Below are 19,760 nucleotides of genomic sequence, written 5' to 3'. Positions count from 1 at the left end.
GCATATAATTACCTCGAAAAATCACTGTTTTCTCCCCTAAATTATGCAACTTCAGTCAAATGAATCGAAAATTTGACAGTTGGCTAAGCGAATTGGGATTCAGAGATAGAGATTTTGAGGTTTTTCACTTTCAAAATTTCTAATCATATTGGGAAAATTTCAAAACAATATGAATTTCACACATAAAATCACTGTTTTCTCCCCTAATCATATTTCACACGATTCAAATTGGTTTAACATTTTTAAATTGGAAGACAAGCACAAGCACATGCAAGATCTAATCACTAAGTTCTGCCAACGGTTTGGTTCTTCTAAAAAATCATTTTATTGATCATCTTTATGTATGCAAGGATTTGGTTGAAGTTTATAATAATCCAACTAGTTAAAGTTTTATTCATATTTGTATGCTTGTATATATATTTTATTTTTATGTGATTCTGCATGTTAGAAGTTAGTAAGTGATCTCTTAAAATTAATCCATCCCAAGATTTGTTCAGATACCTTCCATCAGATATTTTTACCGATATTCTATTGAGACTCTCGCTCGAAAACATTGCAACTTGCAAATGCGTTTGCAAATTATGGCTCTATCTGATCGAGAGTGACTCGTTTCTTAAGTCCCATCTTTCTATGTCCGCTCCCGCCCTAGTTATCTCGATGCCGGCTACAGATTCAAATTGGAAGACAAGCACAAATACACGCACAAACAGGATCCAATCACCAAGTTTAATTTCCCACAAGCATCAAGAATAGAGGGTTCAGCCAACGAATTGCTTCTTCTTAAAAATCCTTTTTTTGATCATCTTTATGTATGTAATCCGATCACCCGTGAATTTGTTGAGCGTCTTACTCGATGGGAGATTGTTATGGATTTGGAGTGAGCAAAATAAGCGGACAACATAAGATTGTCTATCTTGACCCTAGGTACGGTGAATGTCATGTATACACTCTTGGAACTAGATCTTCGTGGAGGCGCATTAAAGCTGCTGCCCCCTCATTTTGTCGCTGCTTCAGTTCAGCTGGTGTATTTGTTAGTGGCAATCTCCATTGGTCAGTTACAACCAAGCATTGGTTTCCTCACGTTTGTTGTTTTGATCATGAGACCGAAAGTTTTAGCACATTCTCTGGTGTACCTGTTAAAAGTTTGTGTGGAATATTGTATATTTGGGGGGATTGTCTGTGTTTTTGTGATGAAGAACCATCTTCCCATGATAATCAACTTTGGTTGTTGAAAGAATACGAACAAGTTGAGAAATGTTGGTGCAAGGTAGATTGCATCGTCTGGCGAGGAGAATATTTAAGGGTCCGTGTGGATGATATGATCTTTGGTCCAGATTTACTCAAACGTCTTCGGCCTATCAATGTTTACCGAAATGGTGACATGTTGCTATTGTTTGATGAGAAGCTCTTTCAATATTATTCTAAAAATAGGAGAACTGTTAGAGAAACTGGTTTGTTTGGTAAAATGGATAGTGATTGTTACTACATCAACTCCGTTCTTCTCACTCTGAGTTTTCTTTCGCTTAAGAGAAATTTAGGTATGAAGAATGTAATCTCGTTTTAGTTTATACATTTTTTTTCCTTATCACAGGACTTGTAAATTTACTTAAGTTAGCTATTATTAATTGGTTGTTCAGCTAGGATTATTGTTACTACTATATTAAGTTTTCTTTCAGAATTTTAGGTAGGAAGGATGAAGTCTCAATCTCATTTTAGTTTATAAATTTATTTTCTTTCTTATTATAGGGCTTGTAAATTACTTATGTTGATCACTTTTACTGATTTAGTTATTATTAATTCTGCATAAATTAATTACCAAAAATGGCAATAAATTGCTGCAAATTGTATTTATAAAACTCCTTGAGTTATTGGTGGAGGAACTACCTTATTCAATAAAAATATTGATTTTTTCGATTAATTGCATACACAATTTGATTTCAATTAATTCGTATTTGAAGATTATTTGAAATTACATAATGTTCAGACTATAATGATGGTTACATGTAACAGTAATCAATATAATAATTTTAAGTAAAATAAAACAAAAGGCCCAAATCTGTTCAGCGTATTTTTCTTAGAATTGGGCTGCCTTTTTTCGAGCCCACCATTTAATTAAAATGTTGACTGTGAAGCGTAGTGAGTATTTATTTCCTGGATATATTTTATATTTTTAATTAAAACAAAATTCAATTTAATTACAATATTGATAAATTTCATACTACTATTTAATTAAATTGACATGAATAAATTAAAATATAAAATAAATGACAAAACATAAAAAGTTAAATTCATGAATAATTTAGAGATGTGACAATCAGATAATGGATTGAGAAAATCACAAACAGAGAAATATAGGAAGGATTTTATTGACCGGAAGTAAAATAAAATAATATTATTGAAAGTGCTTTTAAAAAACAGAAATGAATATGAGCTTAGAATTCAACACCAATTTCTCTTATCGGAAACTTCGTCGTGATTATTAATTCCTCATCCTGCAACTGATTTACTTCTCCATTTCTTGAAAATTCCTTGAGTTTATTGATCCCTTCCACCAATTTGTTGCTAATCTCAAGGATTAGGTATTAATGCTTCTGGAATCTCTCTTTATATTCTGAAAATTTTCCTTATTCAGTTTTTTTCTTATTTATTTTTTCTTCACATGTGATAATCTCGACTTGATGCAGTTCTTATTCAGTCATCGAGGCGGCATTCATTCCAATTATTAGGGCTTATAATGCAGGTTAATTTCGCTCTCTTGAGCTTCAATCTATTTCATTTTATTTGTGTTTTGGTGAATTTGATCAATTTTTGGGATTTAGGCGTCTAGGGCTAGGCTTTTCAAGGAGTACAAAGAAGTGCAGAGAGAGAAAGCGGCCGATCCTGATATTCAATTGGTTTGTGATGATTCCAACATATTTAAATGGACTGCTCTTGTAAAGGTGGTTTAGATTTTCTCGTTTTGAGCTCGTGTGTGATTTGTTTGGGGGAAAACATTGGGGATTTGATTATTTGGATTAATTTTGTCGATTTTGTTAATGTGCATAGGGGCCATCAGAAACTCCTTACGAAGGTGGAGTTTTCCAGCTTGCATTTACTGTGCCTGAGCATTATCCTCTGCAGCCGCCTCAAGTTCGATTTCTGACCAAGATTTTCCATCCAAATGTGCATTTCAAGGTGGTTAATGCTGTCTTGAATTGAGATGTGTTTCTTGCTATTGTGTCGTGTGATTGTAGAATGGCAGGAGAGCAAAATGTGTGATGATTTCTGTAGTTACAAAGTCTTTTGTTGATTGAGTAATGTTAGCATTAGTCTTGGATTGTTGTAGGATGTCCTGATTTCGTTAGATAGTTCGAGAGATCTATTTCTTGCTATTGTGTCGTGCGATTGCTGTATGACAAGAAGAGCAAAATGTGTGATGATTTCTGTAGTTTTTAAAGTCTTTTGTTAACAGAGTAATGTTAGTATTAGAGTTTGTTGTGGAAGTGATGTTTCTAACTAATGATGGAAGTGAAACTGCTGAAATGGAGCACTTGACAGAGCTCCTAATCAAGTTTTTGTTTGTTTGTGTACTGGTTTTTGTGAAGTTGTACGTAGTTGGCTTAACTTGTATATTTTGAATGAAAGTGCCGAATTAGAGGTTGGATTTGGGGTTAAGTGTGAAACGAATCCCTCGTTTTCAGTATGATGGTACTATATGTCTTGGTTATAACTTAAATAGTCGATAGCCAATTTTATTTTTCCATACCTTTGCTGGTTGATTTGGCCTCCCGGCATGAAAAACGACTAGGACATCCCTATAGATGCTAGAAAGACAAAGGAATGACTTTACACACAGTTCCTATGCCGTTGATGTGTAGTTTTCCTCATCTATGCACTCTGCTGGATTCTTTGTGCCTGTTGATTCCATAGTTTGTGATGCTTGGGTTTTATAATCTGAAGACGTCTTAGTTTATCCCCATACTTATAATATTGTTTTCTCCGTTTTATTTTATGCAGACAGGTGAGATTTGCCTTGATATCTTGAAGAATGCTTGGAGCCCCGCCTGGACATTGCAGTCCGTCTGTAGGGCTATAATTGCGTTGATGGGTCATCCAGAGCCCGACAGCCCACTTAACTGCGATTCAGGTATCGAACTTTGTGATACCCGTATACGTTACATATCTGCTCAATTCAGTTTTACAGTGGATACACCATATATCCGGATGTGCACAAGTTTTTGCAGTCAGATTTATTCTCTGTGTAGTCGCGTTGTTCCTTTCGTTAAGATTGTTTTTACATTCTCCGATTCCATAGCTATTGTGGTTGATGCGTTTTGTCATTTTGTCAAAGGTAACCTTCTCCGGTCAGGCGATATCCGAGGCTACCAGTCGATGGCTAGGATGTATACAAGACTTGCTGCCATGCCCAAGAAGCAGTGATCAGTCTTCCTTCCTATTTGTTTCTTTGAAATAAACTCATTTATTCTTCAGATACAAATATGTAACCTGTTGTACTTCCATGCATCTAGGTTGTACGTTAAGATCCTGCTTTCCAAAATAGTGACACCAGCTACTGTTTTTTATGAATAAAATTACGCTTTGTGTAATTGATTTCAATTCTTTCACTGGTGAAGTGTGGGTTGAATTCGGAATTCTTTTCGCCTAATACCGATTTCTCAATCGAAATATCTGAAATTTCAGATAATAAAAATCCGAACAATTATAAATATTCGAAAATTCAAATCCAAAATTCTAAACTTTTTATGCCAACTGTACCGAAAAATTATTAAATCCTAAATTGAGAAATTGCAAATAGTTTTTCACTAGTATATTTGTTACTACATATATTAAGTTAAGAATATTTAAATAAATATTATTGTTGATATTTAATTGAAATGATATTTTATGCATATTAGATATATTTCTGATGTTTGATTTTTCTTTTATTTTTTAAAAACCAATCCAAATTAATTTGAAAATCTGTATTTTGAATAAAAATAAATTCGATTCAATCCGAAAATTCGATATTTCAATTTGATTAGATTTGGTTATTCGACTATGAATATTCTACTCACCTCTAGTGACATGATACATTTTCTTTCACATCATCTTACTCGTATTTATATCGCTACAAATTGAAAGGTCGTGCATGCTACACTAAAATTCATTTATAAAACATCTCCAGATTATGTATTGGTGGAATGAAATAAAAGAATAAATACAATTATATTTGTATATATTGAACAAATAGGATTTCTTCTGCGCATATATACATTATACATACACGTACATTCAATTTGAAGAGTTAAAATTTAAAAATTTTCAGCAATATGCCAGAAATTTCGACAAGCTTTCAAAAGATACTATTTTTGATGTAGCAAACTCCTAAATTTTATAACTTTTCTCAACAAAAAATAATTTTGGGACCACTGAACTTTTTATGCAACAATAATACAGCATTGCACTGGCTGTTGGTACACAAAACTTTCTCTTTCAATCATGACCCTAGCTCATTTAATGATGGGTTTTTAATTCATATCAGAAAAAAAATCAAATTATAAATGATGATATATAAATTTACAGTCTATGTGTGTTGTGTTGTGCTTTTTTCTATCCAAATTCATTAGAATGGTTCTTACAGTCCATTATTTTCAAGTACAACATCTTACATGTATAATCATAATAAAATAAAGGGTTATTTAATCTTTTTATGGTGTCATATTAACAATGCTTTTTTTGTTATATAATAATAAGTATTTATGTTGTGGATATGCCTAATTTTGTGTTTTGGATTATGCATAATACAAGTTTTTAATATATGGCCAATTAATAAAAAAATTAAACATCTTGACCACGTACATGTTAATTAATGGTTTCAGAAGAATGTAGAGAAATGAAGATAATGAAATACAAATAGTTCATCTCTCCAAGAAAAAAAAACAAAAAATCTGAATTCTTTATCTTCAGATTTAAATTTGGATCCAACTTTCACGTTGGGTGTGAAAATATTTGTTAAGATTTATGCATGGATTTATCTTCAGCTAACCACAAAATATTCGTGGCTAATATAAAATTAATATTAGGTGACTTCAGATAAAAATGTAGGAGTATTATATAGTAACTGCAGATGTACAAAAAAATGGAGTATATGACTATATAATAAGATTTCACACACATATATATATATATATATGCTCTTATAAGTTCTGGATCTAATTAAGCTTAATCGATCATATAGTACTATAAACTGAAGTTATTTTTGTCGAGTTTTGAAAAAAAATACTACTGTGTTTTATTTAGTGAAATTGTTACCAAATCGACGAAATTATGTTTTTTAGTTAAATTGTTACCAAATCGAACTTGGTCATCGATTTATATTGTCATTGGAAATGAATATGACCGTAGACATATATTTTATCAGCGCAATTTTATCAATGTATATCGATATGGGGTCATGATCACTTTAAAATGTCGCCTATTTCAAGTCGACAACTTTACATAAAATTCACTAAGGTAATAATTGCAAAAGATTTTTGGGACTTGAGTTATAAATCTAAATTTTTGTACTATGCGATTTTTATATTTGAAAATAAATTTATAGTTATTTCCATTAAAAAATACTAATACTATACTTCATTGCCTTTTATTTTATTTCACAATGTTTAATTTTGTTGCATAGTTATGGAAGTTTATGGTATTAGATTCAATTGATTGTCATCTTTTGTATGTTTCATTACAAAACTATCATATGTATAATATTTAAGTTTTTGTATTCTTTAAAATATACTATTAAAATAAGTATAGAAACTATGTCATGTAAAATTTGTTTGATGTTTTAGTATAGCTATGTGATGGTACTTTTTTGGTTTTGTGTTGGTTATAAATATTTTCAGCATTTCGTTACCAAAAATTTCTGAGAAAAACAAGGAGTAATATTTTTTACTATTTTTATGTTTTTGAATTATACTACTAATTGAGTCATTAACCGGGTGCATAGCATGTGAGGACGTAAAAAAACCTAGTTTTATAAACGTGTGAAGTTAAACTAAAGACCAATTGCAACTTATTGATTTAATTTGATAAATTAATTTGCATGTAGCACTTACTGCTGAAAGATCTAGACCTATTTTAGTTTCCTTTATTTTTTCTTTAGTTGGTACTAGTATATAGTAGCACTATGTCCAAATTCTCAATAATATCTCAATGTTGTAAATGGCTTTCACTCAAATACTGTAATTTTTTTTTCTATAGATGTATATGTATAATGAAATTGTTGAGATTTCACAATTAATTTAATGCTAATTTGCAAATCATCACAACAAATTGATAATATTAATTGGTAAATCATCATTCATTATACACATATCCTACATAGTATAAAAAAAGGTGAGGAATCTTAGTATATCTTGTGGGTTCTCTTTTTGCATTCTCTAAGAAAGATAGTACTACTATGATTTGAAGAGAGAGAATTTTAATTATTGTTTAAATTACTGTTGTAATATAGTGGAGATAAGGAAAGGAAACACAGAGAGAGACATTAATTATGAAAATGTCATTTTCCAAAACCGTGTAACTATTCAATCTTCATAAATAAGGAAATTACATTAAAATGAAACTAAATAGAGAATATTATATTATATAAGAGATGAGAAAAGTTTTTGAAAAATTGAATATTCTTATGATGAAGATATTATTATTACTGTTGTACAAAATTGAATGGATATTCTCATGGACATAATAATGATCATATTAAAATATTCCTGGTCTTTTTCTGGAAATAGACTATTTCCAAAATTTTCATTATAGAATAGTGAAACACTTATAGAAGTGTTACGTGGACAAATTTAGAGTAATACTACTATACTAGTAATTTTAAAATTTCGAGAATTGTATTTTAGAATTTTAGGGAAGACTTCTTCCTTGCAGACATCGAATATTTAATTATATGTACGTAGAACACTTGATTTTGTGTAAGTTTTAGACGTCAATTTGATCACGTCTGAAATAAAGTTCTAGTTTTATTTCGAAAAATTATAAACAAAAAATAATTCTATAAAATTTATAGTTCAAAATTCAAAGTAGAATTTTTGAGTTTAAAAAATATAATAAAATAAAAAAGTTTAACTTTTCTAAGTTTAGACTACATATGTAGCTGGATAGGGTTTTCGTGACTTTATATGATTTAAGAGTACAATTTCTTAGAGCTACTTTAAGAACACAATTTTACCCATGGGGTAATGTATATAACCGTTGAAATTTCATTGTCTGAAAATGAGCATTCAATCGATAATTTATTGTTTTCTACTCTAACTTTAGGCAGCCTATAATACCATGCAAATGTACAATGGTTTTAAATTTTACAGTGGTATTAATTTCAAAAAACATTTCAAATATGAGTGTATATAAAGAGTGTATGTCAACTTTGAAAATATTACTAGTATCTTTTACTATAGTGTTTTGGATGGTATACTGTATACAAACCGTACAATATTTTTAACTTTCTCTTTATAATAAAGAGAAACCGTTGAAACCGTTAAAATGACAAACCAAATATCCAACGAAATAACATGGCTACACTCACAACATAAACAAAGTAAAAAATCAAAACCAAAATAAATTCAAAGTCAAATAAAAGTAGAAACAATAATGCCAAAACCAAAATAAGCTTGTGACTTCAAGTTGGCGTTTTTTTGTAGGGTGTACCTTGCCAATGCAATAGTGCAACACAAAGGCGACACTTGAAGACCCAAGTAGCAAGCTACTTTTACAGGTCTTCCCCCTCAAAAAATAAATTTAATATCGTGTGGACCAATGGTCCACATATCAGATATTAAACTGATAAGAACAGATACTATACTTGATCTTAGCCAAAAGGCCGAGAAAGGTATTGACTTCAAGTTGGCGTTCTCATCCAGATATATCAAATTCCATCGAACCAGTATAGTACCAACAGTTGTTGTACGAATCGAGATAAGATAAGACATGAGATAATTCACATGCATCCATTGAGTTTTATATATCTCTACCAAATCGAGAGAAGAAGGAAGACAATTCACCTGCATTAATCAGGTTTTATCTCTGAAGTTTCACTTGTCATCAATTCTTGCTCACTATATTCTTCATTCATTAGGCCCTATGAAGGGTAGTTTGATTCGAATACTTGCAATGTTATCTTATTTTGATTATTACAGATGAACTACGAGATGATATCTAATTTTTTTTGTCGACTCTAGCCCATCCAAAATTATACATAATGCTAAACTTTTTTGTCAACTCTAGCCTATCCAAAATTATACATAATGCACTTACCTAATAATAAGTTGCACATCAGATCTTATTTTACTTAATATTACTTCTAATAATATTAGTTGAAAACTGAAAACAATTTTTATTGTAATAAGGTATGTTGGTAGGAAAATAGTAGGAATATGTAATTTCACTTTATTTATTCTTTTGAGGGAATGTAATTTTACTTTTATAATTTAAATACAATTTTGATGCGTATGGCAAGTAGGGGCATATAGTGGAACATATGCAATATAAGATTCAATTAATGCACCCTTCTCTCACATTATATATGTATATTTATATTTATTTTGTATACACATGATAACATGGAATTTTTTTTATAATAACTAACGCCAGATATTATCTTAGTAAATATAAGTCGGTGTTGACTTACTAGTACATGCCAATATATAGAGATTTGAATGGCTAAAGAGATATTAATCATACTTTTCCCTTCTATATGTACACGGCATATATAATTAAATATCTTTGTCTATCTTTCTTAATTAATTAATATCGTTAATTACATTCCTTTTTATGTACTATTAAACTAACAATACCATATGATTACTTGATATATATTTTCTCAATATTGTATGAATTGGTTCTCTCAAGTCGTCTTCCACATATACATGAATATACCTATTGCAAATAATTATAAAGAGCCACTTAAAAAATTAAATGTGTAGAAATGTTAGGAGACTAGGTGTACAATTCTTATCATATGAATCGCACTGCCATATCTATGAAGCAAAAAAGCCAAAAAGATAAATCAATAGTAGTGATAGTATATTAAATATTGCTTCGCCCCTAAAAAATACTAGTATATAAAATTATGTAAATTGTTTTTCATAGTCTATCTAAAAAATAAATACATATAAATAATACTATATGGTTTAAAAAACGAAATTAAATTTACACCCTCACATAAGAGAGCCTCATCTAGTGACATCTATAAATGGCCCTACGCTCTCATGAGATTTCGAAATTCATGAAATGAACTCAAAATTTATATTTACTTTCCTTCAAATCTTGGTATGTGCAAAAAATATTATTTACATGAATCCACATTACGTGGGGCCCATCATATCAATGCATGCAGTTCTTTACTCAAACTAAACTAATAAAAAAACATTTCTTATATATATTTGATAAGAGAATCAAATTATCCCCACTTCCATTTAATATATAAATCGGGTTTAACTTAGAACATAAAACATTTTCTCATACGAAATATGAAAGAATTAAGGTCCCATTTATGCATTCACTAACAAATTCCCAAGCCAAATAAAATTTTTAAGAAAAACCTACCCTAAAAAAACTCTTTTCAAACCTAACTAAATTTAATTTCCATTCAATATTCAAATATAAACATAGGTAAATTAATTACTCCCCCAATTGAAATTGCCTCACCCTTTTAGGGTTATCCCCACCTTTACCTTCTCCCTTCTTTATTACCACACAAAATTTAGGGTTCTCTTTTATTTCTCCATCAAAAAAACCCCACCCTCCCACCCCGCGCGTTCCCCCCACGCACCAATGATACCGCACCGAACTACGTGGACGTTCGACGACGCCCCAGCCGCCATCCAAAAGCGGCGCGTCAACCCCACGCCCCACCCCTCGTCTGGCTAGGGTTTCCTGAAACGGCATTTTCAGAAAGTGCAAACCAATCCCACCACCGCGCTACGTGGCGTAATCCCATTGGCCGGCCCCCACCCCTTCTCCCATCTCACTCCTCTCTCTAGAAACGGCCTCACACATGCATTCTACGACAAAAAATAGTATAAATACGAAAACTTCGTATGTGTCGACAGTAAACTGACATTAAAAAAATTTGCGCACTTTCTCTCTCTTTTATTTCATTTCCTCTCTCTCTCTAACTTTCTTCCGAATTTCAGACCTAAAAAAAAGCGAGCTCTCCTCCATTTCTTCCCAAGTCCAATCCCCGCCCAATCGCGATGAATTCGCGAGCTTCTCATCGATCGAATGAAGACTGTTTGATCTCGCTGAGGCGCAGAAGGATTTTGCTGGGTCAATAAATCAGCGGTGGCTTTTTTGATCTGATTTACAAAAAAATTCTCCTTCGATTTCCGATTAAGGTGAGTTCCTTGAATTTTCTACTGTTTCAGCTGAATTTCTCCTTTTTTTTCGTTGCTCCGTACTTAGGTCTTAGCTGACTTCGAGCTGTTTTTTTTTAATTTTGTTTTTTTGAAATATCTCTTTATCTGAAGTGGGTCTTTCCATTTATTTCTATGGCGTCGGTTTATTTTATTTCCTTTTTTTTATTTCCGGTTCAATTCCGCTTCACATTATCGTTATTTTATGCTGGTTTTAAGCTGAATCTCTACTGATTTAGCTAGTGTAGTGGATAGGACATCGCTTCGTTTTTCCGATAAACCCTAATTTTATGTAGTCAGATGAGATTTATTTGGGTTTTTATTTGATTACGGTTGCCAGAGTTTATGTGGGTTTCGAGCTAATTTGTGAGCCGTCGATCGATGCATCTTTGATTTCACTGTGGTGGTGAGCAATCAAATCAGCATCTCTTTTTCCCCCTAAAGAAAACCCTAGAATTGCCTTTACCTTTATTTTTTTATCTTCTTACTCGTTTTGCTTATTATTCGGTAAGTTCAGCTGTGTTAAATATAACGGTCTCGACTACTAAACATTGACTGGATTCAGCTCTATGTGATTACTTTGATTGTGAAATTAGGGTTTCTAACTCTCCATATAGTTGCAGCATTACATGCTACCGTTGCTTGATGCTGAGATTTGGTTTCTTCTTTTGTATTGACTTTGCATCGTGACTGTTTACCTTAGTTTTGGATCGATTCTACATCACTAATGAACTTCGGATCTTCACTTTAGTTTTTATATCGCATGTGATATAAGTATATGATCATAGTCTTGCTATTCCTATCTGTTGCATGCCTTATGCTGATTTATTATTTGTGCTTTGAGCTCTCGAGTTGCGATTGCAAGCGAGTGGTTCATTGATCTTCAGTTCTTCTTTGGTGTGATGCTTTTAGGTTATTTTGAAATGGATAATAGTATTGTGGCGATGGAAGAAAGTCACAAAAGAAATGATTCTCCGGTTTCTGCATCAAAGTCTTTAGGATCATTTGTTCAGATTAACTCTATAGCTATAGATCTCAGTTGTGCCATGGAAGAGACCGAGTCACCGTTGCACGAGCATTTTTCAATACGGTAAGTCTTTCTGCACTATATCTTAAACTGCTTACAGTCGTGCCAATACTTGATCATTTCTCCATTGCGCATTATTGTCGGAAAGTGGCAAGTGAAGGGAGATATAAACTGCATGCTGCAATATGATATTGTCTGCAGTTAATTTCATTGATGTTGTATCTTCTTGTGGTGATTTGAAACATAGATGGAAATATAACTTGTTTCTTTTATGAATGTGTGATGTATTGGTGTTAGAGCATATTTTCTTAAAAACTTTCAAGCAAGCATGTAAGAGTATTAGTGATTTGTGCTGTAAAGTGTACATTTGTTCGAGCTTCTTTGCTTCTGGATAAAATTTTTTGTGTTTCTAATTTTCCGTGCACAGTCATGATGTTTCACATTATAGGAGTAGCTTTTAGAAGTTTTATAATGCTCTTTATAGATGTGATCTAACACTGTACTTCATATTCATTACAAAGACGGGTGTACTAACACTCTCATTGACTTATACTTGCTGAGTTGACAGCTAAAATATACAGTATACATATGTTAGAGATTGTAGAATTCATCAAACAGTAACTGAGTCTGTGGATGCACAGTGGCTTTGTTGCTGGAATGCGGAAAAAAGACCCGAAGACGTGTTTTCCCTTTACTTCACAAGGTGTAAATGATGATTTGGTCGATAATCTACTACCTCCACTATCTGTTCCCAAATTCAGATGGTGGCAGTGTCCGGCCTGTGTCTCAGACTTCTCTGCTGAGAGCACTGGACTAAAGATGGTGCTTGCAGACAGAAGTGATGCTGGCACAAGTTCTTGTCTGCATGTTGATCGAGAAAAGGAAGTTTTGTTCTCTCATAGCAGACGAAATATAGGTACATACATGTACTCTCAAATTAGGAATATTCGGTCTGGCAAAGTCTTCTAACATCTGTTTTGTGTTTACTAATCTGCTTTGCAGGCAAGTCACATGTTTTAAGGAAGTCTATAGATGGGGAAGAAAACAATCCACATAACAAAATGAAAAATGCTGATTCAAAGTGCAAGGATCATAAAGCTAGCACAAGTAAGATTTGATATATTATATTAACCAAGTTTCCAACCTGTAGATTCTATGTAGTCCTTTATTAACGCCCAGAATATGTCTGCAGGAAGCAAAGAGAAAACAGATGTCCGGAATGACAAATATGGGGCTTCATATGCTCATATAAAAAAAGCTAATCCAATCCAGATTGTGGAGAGAAACAATAACAACGCAGGTGTCTGGCAGAATTAATTGCCATCTTCGAGTTTTTGCTATCTCTAGGTGTTTGAATAATATAATGGTCATGTTTTTGTGTTTCAGATGTGTCTGATGAAAGAATTGCTGAGAATGCTTCATTCAGACTTGATGAGCCAGATGATGTATCGTTCCCGAGTGATGCTGCAGGTGGTGTGTTACCACGTAGGAGAAAACTGAAGCTGCGCTATCTGGCTGATATAATGAAGGAAGAAAATAATTCATTGAGGGAACACATTAAAGTTAGGTCTGTTTTGTCCAGTGGGAAGCAGGTCACGTCTACGGATAAGGAAGATGATTCCCATCGTCATTCTGAGTTAGAGACATCTGCAGAGATGGCAACTGTAACTATAAGTCCTCATAGGAGAAGAAAGATTGCTGCAGAAGAAGACAGAGGACCTCCTCAAGTAACTAATCCACTTGGTAAAGCTAAAAGATTCAAATGTCCGATTCCAGGTTCAGATAAAAAACGCAGGATGCTTCTACAATCTGATTCAGAGTCGGAAGGAGATGGCTCTCCACAGTCGGATTTGCAACTTAGTGCAAAGACTCAACAGAACAAGCCCAGAAGAAATAGAGCTCTTGGAATCAAAAGAACGATGGATCATATTCATGGTGACAACGAAATGCTGATAAGAGACTTGACGCCAGTGACAAATGCTAAGTTCCTGGAAAACACACAGAGGCATTGTGATCCAGAAAAAACTGGTTGTGGTAATATGGAGAATGTCCCTCCTGCCATAAGACGAGAAATTGCACCATTTTTGAATAATTCAATATCTGGAAAAGAAGTGGATAGAACCTCTGATAAGTCCACAAGTAAGAGACATGAAGGCGAAGTTGATAGACTTCTCGTGCCTCCAAGAAATAGCTTTACAGGAGATTGCAACGTTCAAGGGAAAGTTGTGTTGGAGCTTTCACTGAACAGCTATGCTCATGCTGAAAAAAACTCAAACAACCAAATGTCTGACAGGCAGCATAGGGCCATTCCGGATCTGAACGAGTCGTTTACGGAAAAATCATCTTCAACTCAATGGAATCCGATGTTAACTTCTGAGAATAGGTGTTCACCTGAGTACATGGTATGCTAAGTTTTGTTTTGATAAATTGCATTACTATTCTCTTATTAAGTTACTCAACCTTTACACTTCAGATTTCGACAGCTATTAGTCTTTCTGGGGTAAACCAGCTTGACAGTTTTGTTTTGTTCTACTTGCTTGGGGTATAATATCTCTGATGTTTGTGGTTATACTAATTACTGTTGTAATTTTGTATGAAATTTCATTTGATATTAACAAGTAGTTGTTTGAATCTTCAGGATATGGCTGGAGAAGAAAAAGGACAATTCAGAGTGTCTGAGACACAGGCCATCCAAAACAGACATAGCAATGTAGAATCTGGTGGGACTTCAGATGATATACCTATGGATATAGTCGAGCTTTTGGCCAAGAATCAACATGAAAGGACACTCGGAAATTCGAGGAACCATCTCCTTGATTTTACCACCAACAGTTCCGTTAGAGGGTCTCCCCACGTCTACACCGATGGACGTCCGGGCATCATCAATTTTCCTCTAGCTAATGCAAGAAGTGGTATTAGTATTACAAGTGGCAAGACGGGGCCCGGCCAAGGAAGCTTGAGTTTCCCGCAGGTGAAAAATTGTCAGTTGGACAGAGGCAGCATGGAGGAGAACCAATTCAGCCTTTTTAGCTCATTTAAACCTTGCTACCTGAAGAAAGCACAGTATTCGGCCTCAAATTCTCTCTATCCAGGATCTAGACCTAGTGAAGGGACTGACCTATTATGGGCTCCAAGGAGGAAGAATGTGCCTTTTCATCTTGATGTTCGACAGAACCACTCTGTTCAGCATAATGGCATGGATATGCAGTCATTCCCCAGCCAAAGTTACAAGGGGAAGACTATTAGTGAAATGAAGGATAATTCAAGAAGAGCTGCACATGATGCTTCTGCAGAGAAAGAGGGTATAACCAGGTCGAGCACCAAGTCTGCAGGATCTATGGATGCTTATACAAATGATGCAATTCCAGCTATGCAGTTACTGTCCTTGATGGATCATGGAACTGAATCAGGCTCTACGTACAAAGTTGGTTCAAATAGTTTTCTTGACAAACCTTTCACTCCCTGCAACCACCATCCACGGATTAATTTAAGTGAAAAGCAGAACGACTCGTTCCTCAATAGATCTTTCTTCTCACAAGGTAGCCACAGTAATAAAGACTTCCCTGCATTACTCAATAGTGTCCGTTTTCCTGGTGAAACCTCAAGCTGGAAAAAAACCTATGCTCAAGGTTAATACCATTTGCCTCAGAAGTTGATAGTAATTACTTCATTTGTTTTCTTTTAACTGACATTTATTTCTAAAAAATGATCCATGATTTCTTTAGGAAACAAACCTCCACCACGAGGAAACAGTAATGTCTTCAACCCGGACAGCTTGGATAATCCCCTAACTCAACCATCAAGAGGCAACATGGAAATGGAAATGGAAATTTGCAGTCTCAACCGGAACCCTGCTGATTTCAGCATTCCTGATGCAAAGAATGAGTATACTATATCTTATAAAGATTTGAAAGCAAAAAAAGGGAATTCTCTGAAGCAAAGATCTCGGGGCCTGAATTTGGAGGGGTTGAAAAGAGGAAGAGCGAGAAAATATGCACCCGGTAGAGGGTATTCAAGAGAATAGCTAGAGACAACGTTATGGCATTGTTCTTGCGTCCCGTCTGCTCCTCCTCCCTGTGTTAAAAGTTAATTATGCTTCGCGAGTTGGTGAAGTAAGACAGAGTTAATGCTTTTCTTTCTATGGGATGGATGATCTCTTTAGTTTTGTTTCCTTTTAGGTGATTTGTTTTTTTCAGAACATGTTACTCAGATTCAGACCATATCCAAAATTTGCATAAATAACATCAAAGTTAGCGCCGTGTGTGTATTTTTTTGTGAGTCTTGTTAGATTGGCATTGAAGCATATACAGATAGTTTTATATCTCAAGAAATGCTCCTGTTTGATTGTTTTTGTTGGAGGTATCATTCTAGATTCTTTATCTTATGCAGTTCCCTACACTACTAAAAGAAGTGCGTTTTATCGACGGACAAATCCACTCGTAAACTCAAAAAAGTACACTGGGAATCCGCCACTAATACTGCTGGTCGTTTTCGGCCGGTAAAACACTAGTATGTTTTTGGTAGGACTTATCTGGTTTTGGACACACTACAAAACTAACAGAACTAGTACATGATTATATGTTTAAGATTCTTTAAATTCATTGTTAGAATAGAATATGCATATACTACTCCCCTTTCTTCCTAAGCATAATACCATATTCTTCTTTTTTCTTGGGGTGGATGGTTGACTGATGGGGTGCGTACTAAACAAGCCCAACAGCAATGACGGCCCATCAGCCCAAAGCCCAAGGAAGAGTATGAGTTCGGCATTACCAAAGAGTTCGGCCTCAGCCTACAGCTCGGTAAAAGCCAACCTATCAAGCTCTGCTCTCAGATCGGCAACCAAAGCAGGAGTATGAGTTCGGCATTACCAAAAAGTTCGGCCTCAGCCTACAGCTCGGTAAAAGCCATCCAATCAAGCTCTGCTCTCAGGTCGGCATCAAGCTCTACTCTCAGATCGGCAACCAAAGCAGTTCGGTCTCAGTATTCGACCGAACAAGGAGTTAGTGGACCCATACAGGATGTCCAACACACCCACTACCACGTGGTGTCAACTCAGGCCACGATCGTAGGCCATGACCTACGCTACATCCACGATCTTAGGCCATGACCTACACGACATCCACGACTTAGGGTGGTGATGCAAGCCACGATCTTAGTTCAAGATATAAATAGAACTTAGATCAGATAGAAGAGGGTTAAGCTCTCTAGAGATAAAAGACCATATAGCAAATAGCAAGTTGGTATTTGTAAGCTGTAGAAAACAGATCAAGCAATACAACTCTGCCCCCTTTTCTTCCCGTGGACGTAGATTTACCTCAGTAAATCGAACCACGTAATTTCTTTGTGTCATAATCTTCATTCTCTACCAGCATTTACTAACGTCAGAAATTCGCGGATCCATCACTGGCGCCGTCTGTGGGAAACAGAGAACAAAATTTGTGATAAAGCGAATTTTTGATCCATTTTTTTCCACCCAAAAAATGCATACCAGATCGCAGAGTACCCGTATTCCTGCCCGTGAGAACCAGGAGGAAGCCAATCCATCCCATAGGTCTGGAAAACAGCCTAGGGATAAATCCACCACCAGTTCTCATGGCGAAGGAACAGGCCGCTCCAAAAATCGTCCCACTGAGTCTTCCCAGCAGCCTGATTTGAATGAGGCTGTCAAGCTGTTCTTGGCTGAGAAGCAGGATGAGTTCTTAGCCTTCCTGCAAAAGAGCCAAGAGCCGAAGACGAAAGCGGAGGATTCTCCTTCCTCATCCAGACATGAAAGTCACTACCGCAGTAGTGCCGTGTCTTCCAGGAAGAAGAATCCTCAACCCCGACATATTCCTGTTCTTCCTCGGTACCGGAATCACAGGAGAACTCAATCTCCTCCATACCGACGAGATATCGGATTCGCCGTGTACGGAGCACTGAAGACTCCGTTCTCGGACGACATCACCCGAACTCCCCTACCACAGAACTACCGAACTCCGTCGATGACTTACGACGGGCTCGTGGACCCTCACGATTTCTTGGGGCGCTATCAGTATAACATGGCGAACCAGGGTCTCAACGAGGTCCACATGTGCAAGCTGTTTCCCGAGCTGCTCATCGGGAACGCGAGAAGGTGGTTCGATAGCCTCCCCCAGGGCAGCATCAGATCTTACCGAGATCTAATGGATGCCTTCCACAGGAGGTTCTTTCAGAAAGCGGAAGCCCGAATCACTTCGGCTCAGCTGCTTTCCATTCGTCAAGGTCGCGACGAAAAAATCAGCGACTTTATGACAAGATTCCACAAGGAATGCCTGCAAGTAGACGATCTCAACGATCTGCTTGTCATCTCGGCATTCCAAAATGGAATCCTGCCCGGAGCTCTCTACAGGAAGCTCGTCGAGTGCGGTCCGCAGACAGCTCAGGAAATGTGGGACATTGCGGACCAGTACTCCCGGGCCGATGAGGCAGACCGTCGCAAACGGTCGTTAGACAGCTCATCGTCCCGAGGAGACAGGAGGAAGCCCGATCATAGCGATCAGGGACATCCTCGCCGAACTCCTTTTGGCGATCAGGGACATCCTCGCCGAACTCCTTTTGAAAGGATTCAAAGGACTCCGGTGCAAGACAGATTGGGACCCCGTCTCAATCCCGAGAAGCCGCCCGCTCAGTTCGTACCGCTGAACAAGCCGAGAGCGGAAATTTTCGAACTACACTCTGACCTGTTTGAAAAGCCAAAGCGGATGACGAAATCTGCCGCGCGCCGACCCCAGGATAACTACTGCTCCTACCATCAAGACCACGGTCACGATACCGAGGAGTGCAGAAACTTGGCTGCAGGTATCGATGTTCTTGTGAGGGCAGGGACATTGAAAAAATACCAAAGCAAGCAGTCAAAGAAGAATAAGAAGCAGAGAGGTGCGAACTGCGCTCCTCAGGATCCGAAAAGGCAGCCGGATCCCGAAGACGATGACGAGCCGCAATATGATGGAGTAATCCTGACTATTGACGCTCTCCCTGCCGGGAAGACCAAGTCGTCCCTGAAGTCAGAGCGCAGAGGCTCCAATCGAGAAGAGCCAACGCATAAAAGGCTGAAGCAGGACGAAGTGATTACGTTCTCGGATGCTGATCCCGTCCCGGCCATCTCTCCTCACCAAGACGCCATTGTCATCCAAGCCGGAGTGGCAAACAAACTGATCCACAGGGTGTTTGTGGATACAGGAGCGTCAGTCAGCATTCTTTTTAAAGAGTGCTTCGACAAACTAGAAGTGGACCCAGCTCGGCTCAGCCCGGCTCCGCTTCCCCTGAAGAGCTTCGCCCAGGAGGACACCCGCCCTGAAGGTATTATCAGCCTTCCGATCACGGTG

General features: G+C 36.1%; 2 protein-coding genes and 1 non-coding gene across 3 annotated transcripts; 2 read left to right on the top strand and 1 right to left on the bottom strand.

Annotated features, from left to right (window-relative positions):
• The first annotated feature begins 2,408 nt into the window (after positions 1–2,408).
• Positions 2,409–4,586, top strand: LOC121811194 (protein PEROXIN-4-like). The gene is made up of 6 exons (XM_042212000.1): positions 2,409–2,579; positions 2,685–2,740; positions 2,820–2,939; positions 3,046–3,174; positions 3,997–4,126; positions 4,331–4,586. Exons 2-6 carry the CDS (start codon positions 2,735–2,737, stop codon positions 4,417–4,419), a joined length of 474 nt encoding a protein of 157 aa, XP_042067934.1. The 5' UTR covers positions 2,409–2,579; positions 2,685–2,734; the 3' UTR covers positions 4,420–4,586.
• Positions 4,587–8,671: 4,085 nt separating this feature from the next.
• On the bottom strand, positions 8,672–8,867 carry LOC121742798. Its single transcript, XR_006038134.1, has one exon. It is a non-coding gene; the product is annotated as a U2 spliceosomal RNA (small nuclear RNA).
• Positions 8,868–11,103: 2,236 nt separating this feature from the next.
• LOC121741256 (protein EMBRYONIC FLOWER 1-like) lies at positions 11,104–16,681 on the top strand. The gene is made up of 8 exons (XM_042133965.1): positions 11,104–11,369; positions 12,300–12,477; positions 13,056–13,330; positions 13,417–13,521; positions 13,607–13,714; positions 13,801–14,816; positions 15,053–16,043; positions 16,140–16,681. The coding sequence occupies exons 2-8, from the start codon at positions 12,311–12,313 to the stop codon at positions 16,436–16,438; spliced, it is 2,961 nt and encodes a 986-aa protein (XP_041989899.1). The 5' UTR covers positions 11,104–11,369; positions 12,300–12,310; the 3' UTR covers positions 16,439–16,681.
• Positions 16,682–19,760: the final 3,079 nt, after the last annotated feature.

The sequence above is a fragment of the Salvia splendens genome, chromosome 7 (genome assembly GCF_004379255.2).
Source record: "Salvia splendens isolate huo1 chromosome 7, SspV2, whole genome shotgun sequence".
In the NCBI taxonomy this organism is placed as follows: Eukaryota; Viridiplantae; Streptophyta; class Magnoliopsida; order Lamiales; family Lamiaceae; genus Salvia; species Salvia splendens.
The sequence above is the reverse complement of the archived record's forward strand: the minus strand, read 5'-3'. Positions and strand labels throughout refer to the sequence as shown.

Coding starts and splice junctions, on each gene's coding strand:
- LOC121811194 (XM_042212000.1), top strand. Junction 2,940..3,045: donor AATGGACTGCTCTTGTAAAG/GTGGTTTAGATT, acceptor TAATGTGCATAG/GGGCCATCAGAAACTCCTTA. Junction 3,175..3,996: donor ATCCAAATGTGCATTTCAAG/GTGGTTAATGCT, acceptor TATTTTATGCAG/ACAGGTGAGATTTGCCTTGA.
- LOC121741256 (XM_042133965.1), top strand. CDS start 12,311: ATGGATAATAGTATTGTGGCGATGGAAGAAAGTCACAAAAGAAATGAT. Junction 12,478..13,055: donor CACGAGCATTTTTCAATACG/GTAAGTCTTTCT, acceptor GTGGATGCACAG/TGGCTTTGTTGCTGGAATGC. Junction 13,331..13,416: donor TCATAGCAGACGAAATATAG/GTACATACATGT, acceptor TCTGCTTTGCAG/GCAAGTCACATGTTTTAAGG.